Below are 26518 nucleotides of genomic sequence, written 5' to 3' on the forward strand. Positions count from 1 at the left end.
TAATCTGAGCAACTATGTTCTTACTAAGGAAGAAGAAAGCATCCTTGAGAAAGGGCTTAAATTCTCTCCTTCTAATCATACCAATGAATATGAGGTCTTTACCGACCTACAAAAATTTATAAGAAAGCTCACGTTGAAAAAATTCTTCTCTGACACAGAAGAGAACGATTCCGCTGTTAATATAGTGGAGGAACAGGTTAAAGTATTTAAAAGAAAATCTACCTTTTTCCCCAGATTTAAAAAAGGATGTTTCATAGACGTTTTTGAAAACTTGGTAAAAGAAGATTTAGAAAAGGTTTCCTTGAAAAAAGTAAAAAACCCCAATCTCACTAAATCTCAAAAAATGGCCATAGATAGTCTCAAAAACAATAATCAAATTATCATAAAACCGGCCGACAAGGGCGGAGGGATAGTCATCCTGAACAGGGATGACTATCATGCAGAAGTCATGAGACAACTCTTAGATTCAAATACATATAAAAAGCTTTGTTCAGATCCATCAAGCAAAATTCAAAAGAAAATGGATATTTTCATCCAGTTATATCTGTCACTGGATGTTATCACAGAGAAGGAAGCCGAATATTTACATGTTGAAAACCCCTCAATCCCAGTTATCTACGTTCTCCCTAAGATCCATAAGTCCGCCACTAAACCACCAGGCAGACCAATTGTGGCGAGTATTGGATCGATTACATCGAATCTGTCATGCTACTTGGATAATAAAATTCAGCCGATAGTAAAAACCACTAAATCATACGCCAAGGACACTATATCTGTACTTAACAAAATTAAAGATATTAAGTGGGAATCTCATTTCAAATTGGTAACTGCGGATGTAAAATCCCTCTATACTATTATACAACATGTAGATGGTATAGAGGCGACAAAATATTTTTTGGTGAAGAACAATACTAATGAAAAAATGGTCAACTTTATCACAGAGGGAATAGAGTTGGTTTTAACAAACAACTTCTTCTGGTACGAGGGAGACTTCTTCTTACAGGTAGCGGGTTCAGCAATGGGTGCCAAGCTGGCACCAGGATATGCCAACCTGTTCATGGCGCATTGGGAGGATGAGCAGGTATGGACGGGTCATCCCTGGGTTGCCAGCTTGGCCCTATGGACCCGCTACATAGATGATATCCTATTCATGTGGAGGGGTGATGACATATCCCTACAAAATTTCTGCCAACATCTTAATAATAATCCATATAACATTGAACTGACATATACCATCAGTGACAGAGAGATAAATTTCCTAGACCTTACGATTTATGTCGAGGATGAGGTCATTAAGACTTCGTAAAGCCCACTGATTGCAACTCCTATATAGGATGTGATAGCAATCACCATAAAAATTGGACCAAAAGTATCCCCAAAAGTCAATTCCAGCGTCTAAGACGGAATTGCACAGATTTGGATGTATTTAATTCACAAGCCTGTAGTATGAGAAAAAATTTCTTAGATAAAGGATATAGTCCATCAGTGGTTAATAAAGCCTTAGAACAATATCAGACCTGCTCTAGAAGTGATTTGTTACAGGACAATCCTAAAAAGGTGAATAAAGAAGAGCAAGAAATAGCCTTTATCACCAAGTTTACTTCGCAACACAAAGTAATAGAGAAAATTATTTCTAATCATTGGAATATCCTTACTAAAGACCCTCTGTTGAACAAACATTTGGGTCCTAACCCAAAATTTGTATATAGACGGGCAGATAACTTGCGGAGCATGCTGGTGAGAAGTGCCTTACCAGTAGATAGAAGACCTTCACGTATAACATCAAAAGGCTTCTACAGATGTGGCCAATGCTCTATGTGTAAAACTTGTCAGACAGAAAATAAGATCACCCAATACAAATCTTCTGTCACGGGACATGAATACACTATAAAAGACTTCATTACTTGCGGGACTAAAAATGTCATATATTTGTTGGAATGCGTGTGTGGTACCCAATATGTGGGCAGAACGGGCAGAATGCTCAAAGAAAGATTAGGGGAACACATTCGCAATATTAAAAAAGGGAACGAACTTCATAATGTATCTTTACATTTTAAAAAAGAACATGCATGTGATGTTAAATTTTTAAAACATTTTTGTGGCATTAAAACATGTAATAAAAATTGGAGGACTAAGAACACAGAACAGGATTTAGCAAAACTTGAAATGAAAACTATATTCGAACTCAAAACACTGATCCCAAGAGGTCTTAATGTAGATTTCGAATATAAATGGTTTATCTAACGGGATAAATTCTTTTAGGGTGTTCAGTTTTATATTTGTTACTAATATCTTGTTTCTGTGTTTGTTTGTCCCTCTTTTATACCCGGCTCTATATATATATATATATATATTATTATGATATATGTGACTGTTTGTACCGATGTTTTTATGACATCGATGTTTTTATATAAAAAAAATTTTTTATTGATGTTTTATTACATATTTTGCATTTTTGTACTTTTGTAATTTTTGTATTTTTATATACTCATTTTATATATGTAATACCATGTATGTATGTATTTATTATGCGGTAATAAGCTGCTTAAATATAAAAGAGCCGGGTCTAGAGATTATAGGTATTAACCATGATAGGTGGAAACGCGATCATGTGACTTTGCCATTCAGTATAAATCAAATACTGTGATAGACAGCAGTACGTCTTGAAGAAGGAGGAATCCGAAACGCGTTGACGTCAGTATTGCTTGCTGGCTCACTCTACTCCAGCGTGTTAGACAAGGTGAACGGGAACCGTCTGCGTCTCTGTCCCATATGCGTCTGCAGCGCCTGAGACAAAGAACTTTCCATCTCGCAGCAAGTGTCCTGGATTCCCTTCAGTGTGTGTTTTTATCGTGTTATATCTTTGAATAAATCTTTGTGACCAATCCTTGGAGACTGGATCCTGATTTTAAAGATACCATTACGTGAACGCGAGTCTGAAATAAAAAGTAAGTTGTACCCTATCTGCTTATTGCCATTGATTGATGTTGATATTTGGAAGAAACAAAGATACCTTTCTGTGTACTCGTGATTGAATTAATAAGTAAGTGTCCAGGATAAACACATTTTCCTGCTTAAAGAAACTGTTACGTGAACTCGAGACAGAACTATTAAGTAAGTGTGGTTATTAATCCACCAACAAACGTCAGCTGTGCTCTGATCTCCAGCTCACGAACAAGTTTCCATCAAGCGCTGGTTGTCCCACCTTTTGTATTTGCATATTGTTTCCACTGTTTGGAGGTTTGGATGGCCTCCAGGGGATAATACTCAGCTGCTTTTCCACTAGCGCTAGTTCCTATCATTTTCTTGTCAATATTTGGAGGAGCGACCGTTGGGTCATTGACATTTAGTAAGATGGGAGTTCTATTAAAGATTAGATGATGCCTATAGCAACCAATCAGATTCTACTTCTTATTCATGTAGCACCTTCTAGAATATAGTAGATATCTGATTGGTTGCTATGGTCAACATCCCACCTTCAATAGAACTCCCATTTTAGTCAATTTACCTCTATGTCTGAGGTGGTGTAAAATGTCGGCATATAGGACTGAAGGCTTTGCGGACTCTGCCCTTGAAATAAATTTGGAAATGTCATCATGAAAGGTACATTTCCACTGTGAGAGGAAGACAAAATAACTTTGAGAAGTCACTGTGATCATGTGCAGATTTTGTGCTATCCGCCCCATGAGGCCCAATCGCAGTGGTTGTTATTCCATCTCTGTTTCCATTCCTGTGTAACAGCGGAGGTATGACTGCATCTATCCTCTGTTTGACCAAAGATCACTCATCATTTTGAATAAAAACCTGCTCATTCTGCAATGAATTTCATTTGTGCTTCATTCAATGTAAAATCATAACATGACATGAACAGAAGATGAACAATGGGCATGTTCCCAGCATGAAATTTGCTAACCCCTTCCCCCAGCAAAAGACGGGAGGCTCCCAAAAATTGTGTGCTGCACCAGGCCCCCAGGATGGACAGGCAAGCTCCCAAAGCTGGTCGCAGCCCCCACTCCCTCAAAACTGGATCAGCCAGGGAGGCTGATGATGCAATTGGCGTCATCATAGTCCCTCCACCTGCTTTACAATGCTGGTAATCTGGAAATGAATAGCGGGGGCAGGACCATAATGGTGCAAACGAAATGAGGGGTGCTATTGGAAGTGATAATTATGGCCGAGCGGGCATGGGTGAAGGGAGAGTGTAGGCCTTGCAAGGCAGCCCATGGCAGTGTGCTGGGGAAGCAGTGGGCCCTGGTAGCAGCCTTGGCCATAGCAGCTGCACCCAGGTTAGCTACACCACTGGGTGTGATCAAGGCTCTGCCTTGTCTGTACTTGCTTAAGTACCCATATTTGCACCGGGGACCTATATATCCGCATATGTGAATGTGCAGGGCCACTGTGCAGATGCCTTCAGCAACTTGCACAATCGTTGAGGCGTTTGCACGGGGGGGGGGGAGGGGCGGGATGGAGGTGGGCAGGAGGCATTTTCCAAGGCATACTAACAAAAAGGGTGGGTGCGCCCAGGAAAACGCTGGGCATACTTATGCAAACGCAGGTGGAGTGATGGCTTCCAGGGGCAGGTGGCTGACGTCACATGACATCAGTGCCCGCCCCGTTCTCGGAGTTGAACACCACAGTTGGACACCACAAATATAGGTCAGTCAAGACTTGCGAACGTGGAAAAAAATTATTCGATTGTCGTCGACCATCAAATGATTTCATCCCCATACGCTCCCATGCAAAACATCCATTTGCAATGTGGCAGGGAAATTCACACGGCGGCAGTAGACGGGCATTCGCTTGCATGGTGGGCAGCCTTAGATGGCTCACTAATCAGTGCATTTACGCTGCTTAGCGAGTCAACTAGAATCAGGCCCAAAATACGCTGTGCCCGGAAATGTGTTATACCGTTACTTTTCTAGTTTGTCCAATTTCTAAATTAACTCATTTAATTCCTTAGAGGATATTCAGTTGAAACATCAATAATATCTAGTTCGACAACCAAAAGGTCAGCACCACATGGTCACCATGCATTAGGTCAAGTGGCAAAATGATGAATGGTTGACATGACTTGATGTAGACCGGTACAAAATGTCGATGCGATCATAAGGTCAATGTCTATTTGATACATAAAATTGGTTGAGACCTTTTTTTGAAAAATAATGTTTTCAGAACTTTTATTCTTAGTTTTAGAGTTAGTAAAAGGGGGAGAGTAAGGCTGTGGGATGGGATGGATTGGGTTAGGCACCAAGAGGGATGGTTAGGGTTAGGCTTTGGGAAGGAACTGTTGGGATTATGCACCAGGGAGATGGTTAGGGTTAGGCACTATGGGGTTGTTTAGATTTAGGCACCAGTGGGAATTATAGGGTTTGATTTGGCCTAAAATAAAATACAAATGTGTTGACCATACAGATGAAGCAGCTCTCATCTAAGCGGGCGTGCCGATCGTCACCCACCATCCGCCAAATGGTGAGCATGAAAGGTCGGAGACGCTTACATGCCCCATTTTCGACAATTGACACGTGAGCCTGTGAGACACCAGCGCTTGCCATCCCACAGATAAAAGCGGTGCGTGCAGGCGGAAACACAGAACACAGCCACATCTGTATTTTTGTTGAATATTTCCACGTTTTTAAATTTACTAAGATGGGAGTTCTATTGACGATGGAATTCTATCTTCTAGAAGGGGCAAAGTAAATAAAAAGTAGAATCTGATCTTAATCCCATCTTAAATAGAACTTCCAACTTAGTAAATTGCCCCCTTAGACCTTCTGTGCCATTCATTTGATGCATACAGTCCAACTTTTGATTCTATGGATTCAAGATCCTCGTGTTAAATAGGTATGACCATCCAAAAAAGGGTGTGGCCTCATTGGGAGGGGCATAGCCTCACAGCACAATTCTAATTTCTGCATTTTCGGGGCATAACCAGGGCTCCCTGAGCAACCCCTGGCTAGCCGTGTGTGCTTGGCTTGGCACGTATTCTGCAATCAACAGTTGCTTATCTGAGCAGCAGTAATCACAGTCTCCCCCCGACCTCTTCCCCCATCACCTGCATGACACTATTTGGACAGTATCCAATCAGGGGGACTGTCCTGCTCGAATCAAAACAATTGAGAGGTATGCAGGTTGACCATGTGATGTCAGCCTATTCATTGTCTACCTAGACATCAATGCACGCCCATTAAGAAGGTAACTGTTAAGATTCCTGTTGTTGCTGTTCATTAACTATTATTCTGAATCCGCAAGCTTCCATTGACTTTTACAGAAGTTAGACCATATCATAATTCAAAGGGCAGAAAATATATTTGGGAAAAAATGCTTCTTTGGCACTATACGGAACATGCTTTTCTAATGGGACTTGATGTGAAGAGACAAAATCCCCTGTGTATAGTAGCTCTAGCCTGAGAGTTGGAAATTATTTTCTTTCATGCTCCCAATCAGTTGCGGATTGCTTTTTATTTTACTGTGGTGCAGGAAAAAAAAATCATTCTAGAACCTGTAGGATACAATCATTAGTTCAGTCCACGAGCTCTCTGCAAGAAGCTGCTGACACTAAACAAAATGAAATTAACACATTTTGTCTGAAGATCTAAGCATAGCTGCTATATTTTTTCTAATCTTCCAATAGATGCATAAAAACAATAAAAAAAAAAAAACTAGTATATTACAGCAGAATAAATGCTACGGAGTGATAAGATAGAGGTAAAACTTTAATAAAAAATACAGCGCTGTTGCATTCATTACTTCCATAATTCAAGGAAATGTTATTTGACGTGGAACGGGACTGCTGAATCTATTTTCTTTTTTTGATTATAAGAACCCAAGAAAATATATTGAATCTGTTTTGGAAGGGAAATCATTTGTATCTGCCATTTACAAAGTTATAAAACGAGATGCAGGCTTCCTTTGTGACATCATACAGTACATGCACCAATTTGTGTACAAATACGTATGGTTAGGAGCATGTGGGTTAGGATGCTGGCATCTAATAGCAGAAGTAGGAGGTCGTAGGCCCATTGCTAAGACTGTAAGTGTTTATATATACATTATGTATATACAGTGTATCAACACAGGGGCCCTTATTGTAGTTGATTCGGACTGATGCGTATTTTGGACAGGAAACGAGTGTTCTTAGCCCCGCCTACCGTACGGATCGCATACACCGTCCGAATGCGGTAAGACGACAACTGAACGGACCGCGAGTGGATGTTTCATGTGAACACCTCCTCCATCTGTGGGAACCTCCCCCATCATCCGACGGTCACTGACCATCAAATGATGGACCGAGGGGTCAGGTAGCACTGAGTGCTCCCGACCACTCGGACATTTCTCCGTATGAAAGCAGGGATATGGGCGGGCAGCTGACATCCGGCTATGTCAGCTGTCCGCCCCCCCCATACGTGCGTCACGGCTGCATTACCATACATACGCCCAGCATTTTCATGGTAATGATCCCAAACAGTCCTTCATGCCCCTCTCCACCCCCTGCTCGGATGGTTCCGTATGATCACTTTCTGCATGGACCTCATGCCGGGTTTGAACGTGAGTCGTTCGCACATGCGCAAATACGCCTCTGCACATGCGCAAACACCAAACATCGGCTGTCCGGCCGCACCCGGATCGATCCGACTCAATCAGAATAAGGGGCAGTATGTACTATTTTGTGATGTACACAGGTGATAAACAGTAAACAACGGCAGAAAGAAGTATTGGGAACACCAGGCAGATAAACTTAACCATGAGCTGTATAAGGTCGACATGCATTGGGTTGAGCATTGAAGCCGCAGGGTTGCCTGCATTTAAAGTCTCCTCTCCGGGAGAAGCCTGGAGAGGAGACTGTCAGCTGCCCTTTGGGGGATGGGGCCTGATGTAGACGTCCCCAGTAAGGCAAATCCTGCAATTCGTGGGTCTTCAAGGAGGGGGCGAGGCTAAATGACGCGATTTGCATCTTTAGCCCTGCCCCTCCCCCTAAAAAGCTGGAAATCATGGGAAATGAATGCTGCCGCAGGGGAAATGCACGGGGTGGGGGGTTGTATCTGGGAGGGTTGCCCACCTCTCCGGGGGGCCGAGAGGGGAACCCAATTTTTTAGACTACCCTGAATGAAGGTTAACAAGCCTTAGGTTGACACCTGATTTTGGTCAAAATGGCTAAGGTCAACAGGGTTGGAAGGTTGACAAAAGCATTAGGTCAACGATGGCTTACATCTAGCCTCATAGCACATTAAAGAGCCGTCTAGTCACGCCATGCTGTGCTGTGTCTCAGTTGTGTCGGGCGTCTTTTAGATTTAGATTTTCTTTCCATTACAATGCATCTGATTCACAAAGACAAGCAGATTATTCTTTGCAGCATGCCTATATTCTCTGCAGCATGCCTATATACTGTATTGTGCAGCATACCTACATTCTTTGTGTGACTGGGGCTGTATCTGCATACTCAATGCTAATTCCTAGAAAACACTGTAACGTAACATTTTGCATGCTATGATATTCTAATATTATTTACTGTAAATCAGCAATGCATTTTCAGCCAAAAAAGATGCCCAACACTAGAGTTGCACAGAACCTCACGTACAGTATGCCAGACATCTTCTGCTGCATGGTGTATAGAGGAAAGATGTATGAGGACACATCTGTAGTGTCAAGAGAGGCTTGAGGCAGTCCAGCCAGGTCCATCTTAACATATAGGCACACTGGTAACTGCCCATGGCCTCATTATTCTAAGGGCCTTTGATCATGACTGGCCCCTCCCCCCTTCTGGGTGGATGCCTCCAGAGCTTCCTGGGAAGAAGGTAGAGAATATTGACTGGCCGCTCTCACTGTGTGTACTCCATAATCAGACTGGCTGGATACAGGGGCGGATTGGCCATAGACCTAACAGTGAAGATTCCCAGGATTCCCAATTTATATCCATTCTGACATCTGTTAAAGGGACAGGACAGGCGCTATCTGGGATGTAACCATTTCTGGGGATTTTTAGGGCTCTGCTGGGGGAGGGGTTTATGGTAATGAGTTGTTTATCTGCTTGATGGAGGTTTTATGGTCCATGTTTAGCCTCATTGCGGGGAGGTGTGGTATTATGAGTAAAGGGGAGGTTTGTGGTCTGTCACAGCAGCTTAGAGGTCTGGGGGCCACTTGACTGCGAAGCATATTGAAATTTGAAACCAATGGTTTCCACACAGGTGTAGTGATCCCGCCTATTTTGGTGTGGTCCTGCCTACATTTCATTTGGTGCCGCCTACGAGGCCACTTCTATACATTTTTCCAGGGCCACTTTTATTTCCCAATCTGCCCCTGGCCAGGTAGCAGGTTTCTCTGCCTGCCTCTCAGCCAGAAGCCAGACAATGAATTCCTGTAAGCATGCTGATTGGTGGATGCTACTCATCAATACTTAAAAGTCTGCCCGGAGTCAGGCAGCTTCCAGATTGCTAGACCCATTCCCAGTATGACAAGAAACTGGGAAGTGACACGCAGTCAGGCCCTCTAAAATTTTACACCAGTGGGTGTGGCCTAAAGGACACAAAGTCACACCCCCTTTTTGCAAACATTTTTTGTCTGTTTCTGTCTACCCTGAACGTGGATTGCCCATTGTCTACTCTGGCTTCTCCCAAGACTGACCTCAGAGAAAACAAGGACCAAACTGTGCCAGTCAAGACAAAGCCTTCCCATACATGGCGTGCCCTAACCTGCACAACACAGCAACAACGATCATATCCTCACCTTACTCTTGGGATAAGTGCTGCCAAACGGGACTGGTGAGATTGCAGAACTTCTGAATAGGTTAGTAGTTCAAAAGCGCTGTGTTATATGTTGGTGCCATAGAAATATCAAGCGCTTTGTCACAGTATATATTATGTTTATTGTCAATGGCGGAGCTTGCGGGTTGTGGGACCACATGCAAAAATATAATTTGGGCCCCCCTGCTCCACCCGAACCCATGTTCACAATATGGAACATGTCAGTGGGTGGCAGGGAGAGGCATAGGGTGACAGTAAGAGGCAGGGGAGGGAGAGTGTGACAGGGAGACACAGCGGAAGTCGGTAGAGGGTGACAGGGCACTGCACCTGCAGCACCAATGATAGTTCCGCCTCTGTTTATTTTAACAATAGAAATGTTACAAAATGATAAATGTGTTTTGGCCTCTTTCCTAATAAATTCTAATAACACTCAGTAATCATTTCTGTTGCCACGGGGAATTTCTACACCCTGAAGAGTTTATTGTTTGCATTTAGCACCAGGATACAGCTTACTGTACAGTACTGTATTTAGCATTTATTTCCCTACAATATTTATTTGCTGGATAATATACAGTATTTTATTGATTTACATTTCTCTGCAAGTTGACGGTAAAGCATGAACCTAGACCAGGTATGATGTATATAGCATCTGTTAGATGACACAGTAAATACAATTAGCAGGTATTATCATATAAACACGCTCGGCAATATTGCCTTCTCTCCTCGGGGAGGGAGTGGAAGGGGAACCTTGATACTGATCTAACCCTCCAATATCTTATAATAAATGTATCGCCTGATATATGAGCTAACCAGGCAGCACTCACAGTAATGCGCATATTAGAAAATCTATACAGCAGGATCTATAGAAGAACCTAACCTTATAGAAATGTTTATTCAAAGAAATGGCCGATGTTAATAATTGATTACCTCTACAACTCCAGTACTGTCATTTAAAATGCTAATGCTAATGACAGAATGACCCCAATGAAAAAAAAAATCTGTACGTTGTTGATCAATTGATTTAAGTTGCCTTTCCTTTCTGATTTACATTAGAGGTCATAATCTCTAAGTGTGACAAATAAGCCGTCATTTTGCCATTTCATTAACGTGAGTGATTGCACTAAAGTACAGTAACCGAGAGTTCAAGTTAAAGTATTATTAATAGAATATAAGAACAGGAATAATACACTGTGGCAATTATACTGTTGTCACCAGAGTGTTGTGAATCATACACGACAATGGGTCTGATTCAGATCTGATCGCACGGCTGCTAACAGGGGGATGGGAATGGGATCATTGGATAGACAGCAACTAGGTCAACAAGCATTAGGTTGACACTACTAGGTCGACATGCATGAAGGTCGACATGACTGAAGGTCAATATGGGGTTAGGTCGACAGGGTCATAAACTCGACACATCATTAGCATACCTCCCAACTGTCCCATTTTTCGCGTACCTCCCAGTGTGCCGCGAAAGAGGGGGGGGGGGGCAGTTGGAAGTCCCCCCAGCCTGAAGGGAATAGACGTTGTGCGCACAGCATCTACTGTATTTAGAATTGCCAAAAAAGGGGGCATGGCCTAAGGATGCATCATCTCGCGGGGCCATGCCCCCTTTTCATAGGCCACGCCCCTTTTTTGGGTGCTCATGCGGAGGTAATTCTGGTTAACTTGCAAAGCTGCGAATTTCGCAGCTTTGCAAGTCAACTACACGCCACCCGCACAAAAGTCCCCCCCCCCTCGCATGACGAATGTCCCTGCATGCATACAAGTGGATGTTTTGCATAAACATCCATTTGCAGGCTTGGGTGTGGGGCAGAAATCATTTGATGGTCACTCTCTGGTGACTCAGATTTGCGGGCAGCTGACAACCGGTGACGACAGCTGCCTGCCCCTTGCACCAGCTTCACGGCCAAATTACCACATCGAGTGTTTTCATGGGATGCCCATGAAACGCTGGGCATTCCCATGGGAGCTACCCGTCCCTGCCACCCCACGCCTCCTGCCCACCAGTGGCGTAAGTTCGTTCCAGGTGCCCGGAGGCAAGCTATTTATTGGTGCCCCCCCCACACACACACAACCCTATATAACCTTATATAAAATATATATGGATAACATATATATATATATATATTTCAGAACTCAGCCACAGATGCAATATCTTTGGCTTTTAAATAACTGATTTAAATTTCAAGGGGGAGGAGAGGTACCCCCTTGGGAGCAGGAGACTGGCGGCAGATGACTCCATTGCCTCCAAGAGTTCTGCCCCTGATCACACTGCAGTAGCCAGCACACTTCAGTATAAATATCCTGTTGGAAAAGGCATTTTATATATATATATATATATATATATATATATATATATATTGTGGAAATGGTCTGAGTCACTCCTGGGGTCTTGTTTAGAAGAATAGCTGTTTTAACATAGTCAATCCGGGATATGCATATAAGTCAACGTTTCAATACACTACAGGTATTTTTCTTAAGACAGCATATGCAAAAGCAAAATACCCCGCTCGGGGGCGGGGATACATGCCTGTTGCGAATTTGCAACGTGGCGTATGAGTCAGAATGACCTCCATAGTGTAGCTGTGATATTCTGGTAAAGTTACAGACTTTAATTAAGGCAACAACTGCCTGATTGGCTGCAAGGCGCGAGAATAACCTCTTTTTATTGTGGAATTTATTTCTGTGATATAACAGCACAGTATCATCTATATTCAGGATCTCATCAAGCCAGCCCTTAGTCAGTAAAGACATTGATTGAAGAACTAAATAAGATCATCTTATGCCCTTACAGCCACCGTTTTGTGTGATTAAAATACAAAGTAACAGTAAGGTACAAAAGCCACCTCTAAGAGGTCAGTAATTCATCTCTCATCACATAACAGAGCTGCAGAAACAAGTCCAACGTTCTAGCATCAGCTTGTAATCAGTTACTGAGGACATGTGAAGGTAAAACTCTACAGAGAATGCCTGTGTCATGTCTACATTTTCCATTTGTCGACCTTTTGTCTGTTGACCATTGATCAAGCTATTGACTTTTGACCTAATTACTGGTGACCCAATGACCCATACCCCTCGAGATCTACCAACAGTTCATGTTTTTCAGACCAGATAGCTGGAGCACTTGTGCAGTGACTACACACTGTCACATTTTCATACATGCGCTGCATTCTCTCCTAAAGGTCCATACACACTGGGCTATTTTTCCCAGAATGTATGCTGACTGACAGTGGCGGATTTAGGGGGAGGAGGGCACGTGCCCACCCTGTCATGCTTTAAAAAAAATTTACTGTAATATAGGCGTCCGGTCCCATCTCCTCCAGGCTGCTGCCGGAGCTGGTCGTCACAATCTAGTGACTACCCCTCCGCAAGAAACACATTAGGGGAGGTGCAGACTATGGTTCCCGCTGCTGTCCTCTCTCTCTCCCCCACTCTCTTGCTTTCTCTTACTACTCTCTTCTTTCTCTGCTCCCCTCTCCTTTCTCTCTCTATCTCTCCACTCACCTTTAATTTTCTGTTTCTTGATGCTGTACTCTATGCTCTCCTCTCTCTTTCCGCTCTCTCCATTTCTCTGCTCTCCCTTTCTCGCACTCTCCGCTCTGCATTTCCTATCTCTCTGCACTCTCCTTTTCTTTTTCTCTCTTCATGCTGTCCTCTCTCTCCCCTCTCTGCTCTCCTCTCTCTCACTCTCCGCTTTCCTTCACTGTCTTTCTCCACTCTCCTCTCTATCTCCACGCTCTCCTTTTCTCTTTCTCCACTCTGCTCTCCTTTCTCGCTCACCTCTCTATCCCCTCTCTTGCTCTCCTTCTCTCGCTTTCCACTCTGCTCTCCTTTCTTTCCACTCTCCTCTCTCCTGCAGTGAAGCCCCAAACCCTTCCGCCGCATCCCCTATTATGATACCCCCCCCCCCCTGACATTTTTTTATGGATCCGCCTTGCTGACTGATGATGGGGGAAATTGCAGGGCTGAAAAACACTCAGTGCTTACACAATGAACATTTTTCACCCGCTTTAGTGATCTTTCCGGGGTAGACGACTTTCCATAGCAGCTCAAACCTCAGTAAACTGAGCTGATTTCAACTCAAAGTCGCCCAGTGTGTATAAGCCTTAACATTCTAGAGATCACAGGTGGTCTATCTCGAGGACCGGTTTGGCCACCCCTGCTGTAACGGAACATGGGAGGCCTGAGGGAAAGGTGCTTACCAGGAAATGGGGGGTGGTGGTGGGGGGGGGGATTTGATGGTAGTATAAATATACTTGCATCAAATTTCTATTCTATTCTCCTCAATACAGCATAGCATGGAAATATTAAATACAAATTATTAAAGCTGTTATCTCATTTACACCCTCTCTTTACAGTTACTGGTATTAACATCTTTACCAAGAGGCTGTAATGATGGAGCGAGAACATCGTTTATTTAACATTTTCCTGAGCCGCTATTTTTGCCATTCGGCGTGAAGGTTGCCTTGAATATAAAATCTTTCATTATTAAATGCAAATTCCCATACAGTATTATGCAGTTTGTGCACACAAATGATCCTCTTACATTAACACCACTTGCAAAGGATTCGGAGATATTGGGTGGAGAACAATTTTATGCTCCATAAACTCGCTTGCGTTATCTTTTCTTATCAGACGTATGTTTCATACACAGCATTTTATAATGTTTCAAATATGGCAGTTTTTTTTTTTAAGCAAATGATTAGAGTTCAGTTCAGCAGAAATAAGGATGGGTATAGAACAAAACAGGGATTCCAGAAATCCAGAGTGAGTCCTTAGAAGATTATGATGTCGGTATTGTGCCAGTATATAGACATTGTGTCTGTGACATTGGGTTCATTTGAAAATAAAATGTATACCGGCTTCAAAAGAAATCTTAAAGCCCTGTACACATGGGGTGACAGGAGCCCTGTGCTGAGTGAAGTGCTTAAGCACACATTGCTCACAATGGGCCTGATTCATTACCATTCAGGGCCAAGCATATTCGTGCATGTGCAGGGCAGCTGTACGAGCGCCTTCATTGACTATCACAGTCGACGAGTCGTTCAATCGGGTAGGGGGTGCGCAAGGAGCGGCACCAGGGGAACATGGCGAACATCAAATTATTTATCTCTAATGATTTCTCTCCCCTTTCGGCTGCATGTTAGAGGATATGTCCACGTACATCCCTTTGCAGGATACTGAGGGGATTCGGCAGTGGGGGGTGGGAGTTAGAGTCTGAATGGTTACTCTTGGTTACATCCCTAATACCGTAAATACTGGTTATTAATAAAGAATTAAATCAGATAGTATTAGGCCTTATAGATACATAGGGACAGATGTATCAAGCTTAAAAAAGTGATAAATTGGAGAGCGATAAATAGCCAGCAAATCAGCTCCTTCCTGTCACGTTACAGGCTAAGTTTGAAAAATGACAGGTAGGAGCTGACTGGCTAGTTATTCATCGCTCTCCGCTTCATCACTTTTGTAGCTTGATACATCTGGTCCAAAGGGGTAAATTTACTAAAGATTACAAAAAATGAAAAGAGGTGATGTGCATCCTAAAAAAAGATAATCAGTATCTGATTTGTTGCTATGGGAAACACCACTTCTTCAGTTTTAGAAGCTTTAGTACATTTTTAGTGTAAAAAAACCCCCAGAAAAGTCAAATCAATTTAAATGAATATAATGTAATGTAATAATATTTGACAAGTTCTGAAATGTCTTGAAGTTCTCAACATGGGCCAGATGTATTGCAGTGCAAGTCCGGCGGCCATGAGGAACGTTGGACGAACCCATGCCATGTAAATGACTGACCCTTTAAAAAAACCTCAGAGCCAGAACCCGTACTGCAATACACCCAGCCTCGTAAGTAAATAGCAGATAATTATTATAAATATAGCAAAGATTAAAATTTTGCCTTTTCCAATACATAAAAAAATGTAATAAAAAATAACATCTACAGTATAATACCCATCATAACATAAGGCGCACTGGTCAGTGTATATAAAACAGCAACATAAAAACAAATGATTGTACTGTATCTGTGTGTTTCCTGTCCATCCGAGACTGTAACGTTATACCGAGGAAGAATACAGTATGTTAGATTATTGCACAATTCTCCTGTAAAACGTTAAGGAAAAACAAACAAGATACATATTATGTATTTGCCAACCAGGAAAATTTATAAACCTGATTTTTTGTTTTTGTTTAAAGTACTGTACACCATTAACCGCTACAGAAAACAGCTAGAAAAGTTAGGATTCAGCAGTAGATTGTGATGACTGTCTGGCTACTGAGGATTGTCCAGCTCTGTTCTAAAATATTTATGACCTCCTCTCAGGAAAGAAACTTTCCTGCTTGTCTTTTATTTATTTGAGAAGTCTTCATCTGTCACTCCTGAGCAGTGCACTGCACCTTAGCGGTGATACATGGTGGGTGCAAATCACAGTACAACAATGGAAGCCTTATAGGGTATTGTCTAGAAAAAACTATGTAAACGCTTTGCCTTGGAACAATAAACTACATTATGGCCTTTATTCAGATCTGATCGCAGCACAAATTTGTTTGGAAAATGGGCAAAACCATGTGCACTGCAGGTGGGGCAGATGTAACATGTGCAGAGAGAGTTAGATTTATGTGAGTTATTTTGTTTCTGTGCAGAGTATATACTGGCTGCATTATTTTTACACTGCAATTTAGATTTCAGTTTCAACACACCCCACCCAGATTTAACTCTCTCTGTGCACAGGTTACATCTGCCCCACCTGCAGTGCACATGGTTTTGCCCATTTTCCAAACAAATTTGTACTGCAATCATATCTGAAAAAGGGCCTATGGGAGGACATGGATTTCCAGAAAAAGTGTAATAGTTTAATTAAGTTTAATTTATGGTTAATTGGGAAGATTTCATTGCAAATCGTACAGTAGATAATCTGTTATGGATTTACACAGATAGAGTTTTTTAAACTCAGAGCACATTTCTTTCAGTTATGGAATGGATCTGGGATTGAACTCTGGCGGGCTGAGTTCACCTGATTGCTGGCAGCTGCACATTAGCAGCTGTGCGAACAAGTATGACTGAAGCCCTATGTTTTGTGGATTTCAGCACCACGGACAGTTCAAATAAATGTATGAGGACACATACTGTACATCTAGGGGTAAATTTACTAAGATGAGAGTTCTATTGAAGATGGGACCAATCAGTTACAATGTGTTAGCATCTAGAAGATGGTAAACATCCCATCATTAATAGAACTCACATCTTAGTAAATTTATCCCATAGATTCAAAGGGATCCGATACGAAATCCCGGCGGTCGGGATCCCGGCGGTCGGAATCCCGGCGGTCGGAATCCCGACACTGGAATCCCGACCGCCGAAATCCCGACATGGGGGGGGACGTGGATCGCCCCCCCCCCCTTGCGGGCTCGCTGCGCTCGCCACGCAGCGGGCCCGGTGCCTCGCTACGCTCGGCACGCTATTTTATTCTCCCTCTATGGGTGTCGTGGACACCCACGGAGGGAGAAAGATTCGGGATTTCGGCGTTTGGGATTCCAGTGTCGGGATTCTGTACGCCGGGATCCCGACCGCCGGCAAATTGACCGCATCCCGATTCAAAGCACCACACAGAGATGCCAGCACATGTAAGCCACTGGGTCCCGTGTCTCTCTGCTCTTATTGGGTGTCTTTTTTTTGCTGAAAATGTGCATTAGTCGCAATGGGATGCGGCTTGGACGTTCCAGCAGACGGTTCCGATTTGCAATGCAGTGCTTTTATATTTGTGTGAGTACAAAGCACAACAGGACTTGGCATGTAACAAATATGCAGCCGTAGCATTGGAGCACTTCATATACAGATTTAGAAACCAGGACCAGATGTATCAAGCTTCAAAAGTGATAACATGGAGAGTGATAAACAACTAGCCAATCAGCTCCTATCTGTCATTTTTCAAACACAGCCTGCGCCATGGCAGTTAGGAGCTGATTGTCTGACTGTTTATCACTCTCCAGGTTATCATTTTTTGATGCTTGATACATCTGGACCTATGGGCGAGACTTAATAAGAGTGTGATTTTTAGACTTTTGCAATTTTTTTTGCAAAAAAAGTCGGAATTTGGAGAGCACACGCACCCTGTAGCTGATATAGAATCATTCTAAGTGGTTACTATTCCTCTCCTTATCATCATATATCCAAGTGTCTACTTGTCCACTTGTTGTTATAAGGAGTTAAAACCCTCCCTCCTTGTGAAGGCTTGCCATACCAGGAGAACAACATATAAAAAAACTGTCGTATAAAGAAGTATTAAGCATTCTACTTCAGAAAAATCTAAACAAGTTTCTCTATTGATGTCCCCACTGGGAGACTGAGCCTAAGTCTATAAAATTCCAACTAAGACACAAGGAGGACTATAACTTTTATTCTATTAAAAATCGATTTAAAGATGAATTGTTTCCCCTGATGAAGTAACTTGATGAAACAAAACGCGTTGGATAACTACTGTGCTACAAACTGTGATTGCAAAACAACTGTTAAACATCGTGATTTACTCTAGCCACAAGGAGCTGTGTAAAGAACTGTTGGTTTTTATTGGACTTTTGAATAAATATTTGACATGAAGAAAGATTGTCGATCTTAAAAAGCTTACTGGGTGCTTAGAAAACACTACAGGTATTTGATGTTCTTTTGGGGTTCCTGCTAGTAGGGAACTCATTGTTGGAAGCCAGCATAAATATATATATATATATATATATATATATATATATATATATATATATATATATATATATGACAATAGAGGGGATACCCTTTCACTGCGCTGTAGTATAATTAAAAATGGGGCAGCAGCTATGTATGTCCCCCCTGTTAGGGGGAGAAAAAAAGGGAAAATAGCAAAACAGGTAACAAAGTGCGCCCTATTAGAATATGTCCACCACCATAAGAATTTGTGACAATATAAATCACAATACAACAGATTTATTATGTTATAAATATAAAATGACAATAAAACATTTTGTTCATCTGTGTGGAGTCATGAGTTCAACAACGGTCGACAGTATAAGGGTGTATAAGGGTGTCCTTATACTGTCGACCGTTGTTGAACTCATGACTCCACACAGATGAACAAAATGTTTTATTGTCATTTTATATTTATAACATAATAAATCTGTTGTATTGGGATTTATATTGTCACAAATTCTTATGGTGGTGGACATATTCTAATAGGGCGCACTTTGTTACCTGTTTTGATATATATATATATATACTGTATATATATATATATATATATAGATAGATAGATAGATAGATAGATAGATAGAGTATGCGGTCCTTTTGCATAAGCCTGCCCAGCACGGATGCGATCCAACACATAGGGCAATATTCAATGTGAATACTGGCGACGTGCAGCGAATCCTGTTTAGGATTCGCTGCACATTCGCCACTGCTCGCTGCGTTCCGGAGCCTTGCCGGCTCCGGTATTCAACGAGTCAGGGGCTCGCTGCCCCTGACTGGCGAATTTGAGCTCCTGCGGCGGACGCCGCAGGGAGCCCGAGGACGGTGGCAGGCAGGGAGATGGAAGTCTCCCTGCCTGCCCCAGAACGTTTGTGGGGGAGAGATGGGCTCCCCGGGAGCCAGGCAGCACAGGCTGCCCCCCGGGGGTGCCAGCAGGGGACCGGGTATATTCACTACACCCGATCATGCATATGTAATGATCGGGTGAAGTGAATATATGAATATCTAATGAGCGGCTCGGCTCCGGCCCCCTGCTGGCTGGTCTGTGTAAAAAAAAAAATATATATATATATATATATATATATATATATATTTTTTATTAAATATATATTCATGTGCTTACAGCACATGAATAAAAATAGCATGCCCCTCCTCAGAATAAAATTCCAGATTTTTTGACACCAATTGTAAAAAACAAAACACTTTATTTTAAAAGTTCACCTTCCACTTCACCATAAAAAGATAGCGATTGCTACTCGGTGAATCATGGCGAAAGAAACCTTGAAATGTATTCGCCATCTGGTCATTGAATAGGGTGATTCACCGTTTTAGTCAGAAATTCGCCTTACAGCACAAAATCGCCATAAAAACCTGGGGAATCAGCCTCATTGAATACCGCCCATAGTTTCTGCAGCCAGTGGGACTCGCATGCTCCGGTGCGATGTGAACAGGATCATGCATCTCATCAGACCTGCTGTCAATCACTGCCAATTTAGACACTTTTCATGCAAATGATCGCCGCAATCACATGTAGTGAGCCCAAGCTGAATGTGAATCGCCCTAGTGTATGGCACCTTAAAAAGGCATTTTCAGCAAAAAAGAAACAAAAAAAAATGCCTGGTGCTCTCTCGGAAATTGGCGTGCCGAGAGATGATGTTGGTGCCATTACATCAATGGCGAATGAGGAAACAGCTGTAGGATGGACAAATGTCAATGCATCATTGCACAAATGAGAAGGTGCTTTCAAACATATTGAAAAGAGAAGCAGTGTGATGTCACCAGGAGCACTTGTGATATGGACAGTGCTAGAGAACAAGAGAGGGAAGGGCCCTTCCTGTCAAATGACCATACTAAGCTCCAGGATAATAAAACAGACTCTGTACATTTAGGGTTTCCACAGATTGTTGACTCTTCAGTGTGATATATAGTAGCACACAAAATGATTTAGTACATAGCAGCAATTCAAATGCATGCAAGTATGACTACTTCTACACCTTTAGATATACCAGTGTTCTCAAACTCGGTCCTCTGGCCCCACCCTGCACTCATTACTCACTGACACATTTTAAAACGTCCACAGGTGGAGCTTATTTTTTACTTGGTGATATTTACTACGTGATTTTGTGAAGAGACCTGGAAAACATGCACTGTGTGGGGTCCTGAGGACCGAGTTTGAGAACCTGTGATCTATACAATCCCTAATTATTGTCATATACTTGTTATAATATCACAGTTGCTGTATGAGCAACATACTGATGAAAAGTAAATACTGAAGCAAAGCGATTTCTCACTTTTCTATCTGCCGGTTACTGTATTTCTCCCAGACTAGGTAAGCCATACTATGACCCGAACATGCCGGTATGACCTCTATAATCATTAAGTAGCTTGTGCGTTTCAACATGTGCTTCCACTTCATGGTCCATTACATCAAAATCCCACAGGATGGCGCTAAAAGAACTCACGATTTATGCATTACTCATTACACCTATATCAGGCTCGGTCTGGCCCAGCGGCGAACTGGGGTAATCCCTGGTAGGCCCTGGTGATTTATAACCCTGACCACTTTTTTTGGGTGGGCAGGACCTGATGAAAACCTTTAATGTTGTTGGGCAGTCAATAGCTGATGACTGCCCGGCGGCAATAAAAGCATCTTGCAGTTGGGTCAGTCATCTGCAACTGACTGCCTGACGCCGGCTGCAGGATGGGAGGGAGACAAGGAGCTGTGGGAGGCCGTGTGGCTGGCATCATGATGTCACACATGATACCTGCCTCGCATTGTGACATTGCATGCCGAACCTACCCCATGTCTGACATCACAGGCTGTACCCCCTTCCCCTACCCAGTGGGCCCTTACCCAACCAATCCGACACTTCACCTAATTCATACTCCTAATACTGATCTGTCCACCAACCAGTGCCAAATTGCACCCAACACATCTGTATCTTTGGCCTACAAATAGTAACACTGTGTTTACACTACTGCAGGTGGATAAATGACTCTTTATGGAAGGAGAAGACTGTTCACTACATAATTAACTATAGAGAGGAGGCAGCAACTAGATTCATTGGCCTTAACTTCTATCCAGTAGTACGTCACATTCCATTACACGGTCCAGTCTGACAGGTGAATTACCAGCTCAGCTGCCATAGTGAATGTCTTGCTCCAATCACTGTATCAATGGAAATAACCAAGAACAGCAGCAATCCGGGGTGCACTGTGGTCAGTATACTACTCCGGGAAGGCTAGTATGAAAACAAAGGGTCCTTTAACACTAGGGGCAGATTTATTAAGCGTGGAGAAGAGATAAACTGGAGATAAAGCGGAGAAAAGGTAAAAGGAGATAAAGCACCAGCCAATCAACTCAGGGGCGTAACTAGAAGCTTGAGGGCCCCATAGCAAAAATCTTGACAGGGCCCCCCCCCCGCCCTGCTCTCCAATATAACCTTTTTACCTTTATTATGGGACCTGCTCCCCCACTGACCGCCGCATTGCTTTCTGCTGCCGAGTCTCCTTCTGTGTTAGCTGCAGCCGCTGGGCCTTCTCCTGCTGTCTCGCTAACCACTGGCCCCCACTGCCAGGTCTCCTGCTGTCCCGCTAACCACTGGCCCCCGCTGCCAGGTCTCCTGCTGTCCCGCTAACCACTGGCCCCCGCTGCCAGGTCTGCTGCTGGCCACCGCCGACGCTCATCCTCCTGCCCTAAGCTGGTCACTGCTGCCGAGCCTCCTGATCAAGCCTGGCTCCTGCCACCAGACCTTTTAATCAACCATAGTTTTGCCACTGCTGCTGTGCCTCCTGTTCTCCCAGGGGGCTGCTGCCGCAGGGCCCCCGGCTCTTCTTCACTGCTGACCGCTGCACCTCCTGCCTGCTCCACTGCCGGTGGCGCCTCCTATTCCCCCCTGTACTAGCGCCAGCAGCACTAGTAAATTTCAGGTGGGTACAAGGCAGCTCACGGCCGTTGAAGTGATCGGAAAGTATAGTTACAAAAAACCCCATAAGCTTCAAGAGGGTGCAGGGGATTGCTGCGGGGCCCCCCAAGCCGCCGGGTCCCATAGCAGTTGCATCCCCTGCACCCTCTATAGCTACGCCACTGAATCAACTCCCAACTGTCTTTTTCAAACACAGCTGATTGGCTGGTGCTTTATCTCCTTTTACCTTTTCTCCGCTTTATCTCCAGTTTATCTCTTCTCCAAGCTTAATAAATCTGCCCCTAAGGGCCTTATTCTGACTTGATTGCAGAACAACTTTGTTTTCAAAATGGACAAAACCATGTGCACTGCAGGTGGGGCAGATGTAACATGTTCAGAGAGAGTTACATTTGGGTGCGGTGTGCTCAAACTTAAATCTAAATTGCAGCATAAACCTAAAGCAGACAGTATTTACCCTGCACAGAAACATAAATAACTCACCCAGATGTAACTCTCTCTGCACATGTTACATCTGTCCCATCTGCAGTGCAGTATGGTTTTGCCCATTTGAGTACAAATTTGTCCTCCGATTAGGTCTGATTACTGTAGGCCCAAAATCCCAGTCAGGCATAAATATTGCCCATGAAAGCTAGTGATGGCTACTGACCGCCCGATACAACCACCGCACAGACAAATTCTACAAAACACTCTACACGATGTATTCATTATTATTGTGAAGCCGTCGATGCATAATGTTAATTCATTAATTCACATAATTAAATATAATTGTATCCAACATACTGTATTCAGATCCTTTAAGATTATAAATATTACATGGAACAATGACACAAACTTTGTGTTTTTCCAAATCATAATCCCGGGAAACATGCTGGTAAAAAGAAAATCCATTCTTTGTCTTTCAGATAACCACCCGCATCGTGTACGAATAGGCCGGGACAAGCCTGTTGTTCAGCCGCGATTTCTTTCTGCTCATACTGTAATTCATTTGTTTTCAGACTTTTGCATTATTTTTGTAAGACTATATGAATATGTTCTTTGCGTTAAATTACTGTTAAATCTATCTACTGTATCTATCTACTGATAAAACAGAAATATATCAACATGCATTATATTTATTTACTTAAAGGTCTGTCGGATGCAGCAACCATTTTGTTAACTATGACTTGCAAAAAAGCATTACAAAATGGCGTGAAGATTAAGAACACTGCTTGAAAAGTGATTTCTTGAAGATAATTGATTTGATTTTAGAAGTTTAAGAATGCAATATTGACAGTACATGGGATGAGGGCAGACTGCTAGTCTGCACTTTTTTTGTCAACAAAATGGGAACTAACAGATAACAGGGTCACGCATGCGTAGACCCCAAGGCCACTGAATCTTTCCCTAGTAACAAAGAAGTTGAGTGATGGGTGAATTATGACATTATTACTGAAAGCAAAGCTCGGCAATAAGACTCAATAATTAATTAATTAAAGTGAGTAAAGTATAAATATCAGAGATAGAGAAGGAAGAGGCAGGCAGTTGAGGGAGAACAGTCAAGCACGTGGAAAGGGGCTGGAGGTAACTATGAATGAGGTTTAACGGCTGATCACTGTCCTTGGAAGGTTTCCATTTTGATTTGATTTAGAATTATTGTTGAAGTATAAGCCAATCAATTTTATGTTTCTTGTGTTAGTCTGCATTTGCAAATACCTGCAATAAAGCTATCTTACAAGTAAAGCATTGTCATACATATTTACAAGTTTGTGTTGGCATGCAAGTATTTCAGCATTTGCCATTATATTCAAGGGTTATAAAGTACTTAAACATATGTACTCATTATCACTATCTACCTATCTATCTATCTATCTATCTATCTATCTATCTATCTATCAACTTATTCACTCATATGTACTCATTATCACTATCTATCTATCTATCTATCTATCTATCTATCTATCTATCTATCTATCTATCTAACTCTCTCTATTTGTCTATCTATCTATCTATCTATCTATCTATCCATCTATCTATCTACTTCTCTCCCTCACTCTATCTGTTTGTCTATCTATCTATCTCATACTCTCTATATTTGCTTATCTATCTATCTATCTATCTATCTATCTATCTATCTATCTCTTCACTCTCTCTATCTATTTGTATATCTCTCTCTTTATCTATCTATCTATCTATCTATCTATCTATCTATCTATCTATCTCTATCTATCTATCTCTATCTGTTTATCTATATCTATATATATATCTGTCTATCTATCTCACTCTATCTATTTGTCTATCTCTCTGTCTCTATCTATCTGTCTATCTATCTATATATCTCTTATATTAGATTACATTAGATACTGTCTCATTAGATATTTTGTCTCATTTAATGCTTTACTTAGATTAAGGAAGGAGAAAAAAGTAAGTATTCTCTACTGCCGCATACGATAAGAATCAATAGTAGGTTCATATTAGCCATATAGCAATAGTCCAACACTCCAGGGTTTAAAAAGTAATCTTAGCTGATATCCAATCACTTTATCTCAAAAGTGAAAAACAAATTACAGAGAACAGCCATTGTCACTATACCTTTGGAGATTATTGCACCAGCTGCAGTTGAAACCAATCTGGGATCTGACACAGGAACCACAGCTGTTAAACTGCAGACAAGCTGAGGACAGATAAAAATAAAACAAATATAACATCTGGTGCAACATATACCTTATACAGTAATGTCATATAACATACTTGTGATGCTAAGCTATGATAGACAGATAGAGAGACAGACAGAGAGACAGACAGACAGAGAGACAGAGAGACAGACAGACAGACAGACAGACAGACCGACAGACAGATAGATAGATAGATAGATACAGTAGATAGATAGATAGATAGATAGATAGATAGATAGATAGATAGATAGATAGATAGACAGACAGACATAGAGAACTTTGGGGGAGATTTACTAACCATTGGCATAGGCAAACACAGGGGGGGTTTCTGGTTGCCCGGAAACCCGCTCCTCTTGACAAGTGTCTTAAATTATGACAACAATAGCACTGGTATACAATATGATCAATAGAGCCACCACCACATCATGCAGTGTAAGGGACAGAGCAGAGCTGCTGCACATGCCCAGTGTACCAGCTTCTTCTACCACATTTACTGTATGTGTGGATCTGAGACCTCAAACATCACAATGGACCAGAGAGTAGCTTGAAGGAGGAAGAAACAGGAGCTTTACCATGAAGTGGGAGATTGGGAGCTTAGAAAGCGCAGTACTGGTTCTATCATGTTTGTGCATTTATTAACCTTTTCCTGACCACTTATCATATTTAAATGTTTGAAACAGCCTATACTATAGACTATCTGCACTGTTAAATATTAATACTGTATTCTATACACTATCCAATGTATAAAAAGACCAATTTTCAGGGTTGTTACCGCTCCCGCAGACTTCCGTACTTACTCCAATGCGCTGCAGAGTGGGAGATTTTGGGGTTACATTTGGAAACCCCCCTCGAAACATCCTGCCTTTGCCACTGCTTGAAGATAGATAAAATGGAGAGGGACTAAATAAATATATCCCAACTTTTAGAATTCTGATATCGGGACTCCTGCGCACGGCTTGCAGGCATATGGGCATGGCTTTACGGCAATGATGTCATCATAAACCACACCCCATTTTCCAGTCACTCTGACATGAATAGACATTGTGCACATGCGTCTATTTACCGCTGCACTGATAAGGGAGTGATAGTGGGACTTCCAACTGCACCCGCTACTAGCACCACCTGTTGCTATTATGGAGAAAATGGAAACAAACACTTTCAGCCAAATGTAATAGGGTGTGAGAATCAGAAAGTGAGAGATTTTGGAACAGTTTTCCCATTTTTTTAAAGCAGCAATCAGTTACATGGCAAAATCAATCATCATGTAACTGATTGCCGCTTTAAAAAAAATGAGAAACTCTCCCAAAATCTCTCCCTTTCTGATTCTCACACGCTAATACATTTGTTCCCTATGACTCTCTATGATGTATAATTTGCCAATATTCAAGCAAGGCTACCACACTTCACAAATGTCTCCAACTTGCCTCCACTGGAAATAACCTTGTCCCTTGCAGATCCGTTGAATTATATATCCTGAGCTAAGCTACTGTA

At 42.3% G+C, this 26518-nt stretch overlaps 1 protein-coding gene across 1 annotated transcript in view; it reads right to left on the reverse strand.

The window, feature by feature from the left end:
• Positions 1 to 26518, reverse strand: part of PLXDC2 (plexin domain containing 2) — a 456016-nt gene that overhangs the window by 75264 nt on the left and 354234 nt on the right. The window contains exon 9 of the mRNA XM_083189312.1: positions 24945 to 25026. Within this exon, the coding sequence (XP_083045438.1) occupies positions 24945 to 25026 (82 nt within the window). The remainder of the gene's footprint in view (positions 1 to 24944; positions 25027 to 26518) is intronic.

This window comes from Crinia signifera, chromosome 5 (assembly GCF_055691185.1).
Source record: "Crinia signifera chromosome 5, ASM5569118v1, whole genome shotgun sequence".
In the NCBI taxonomy this organism is placed as follows: Eukaryota; Metazoa; Chordata; class Amphibia; order Anura; family Myobatrachidae; genus Crinia; species Crinia signifera.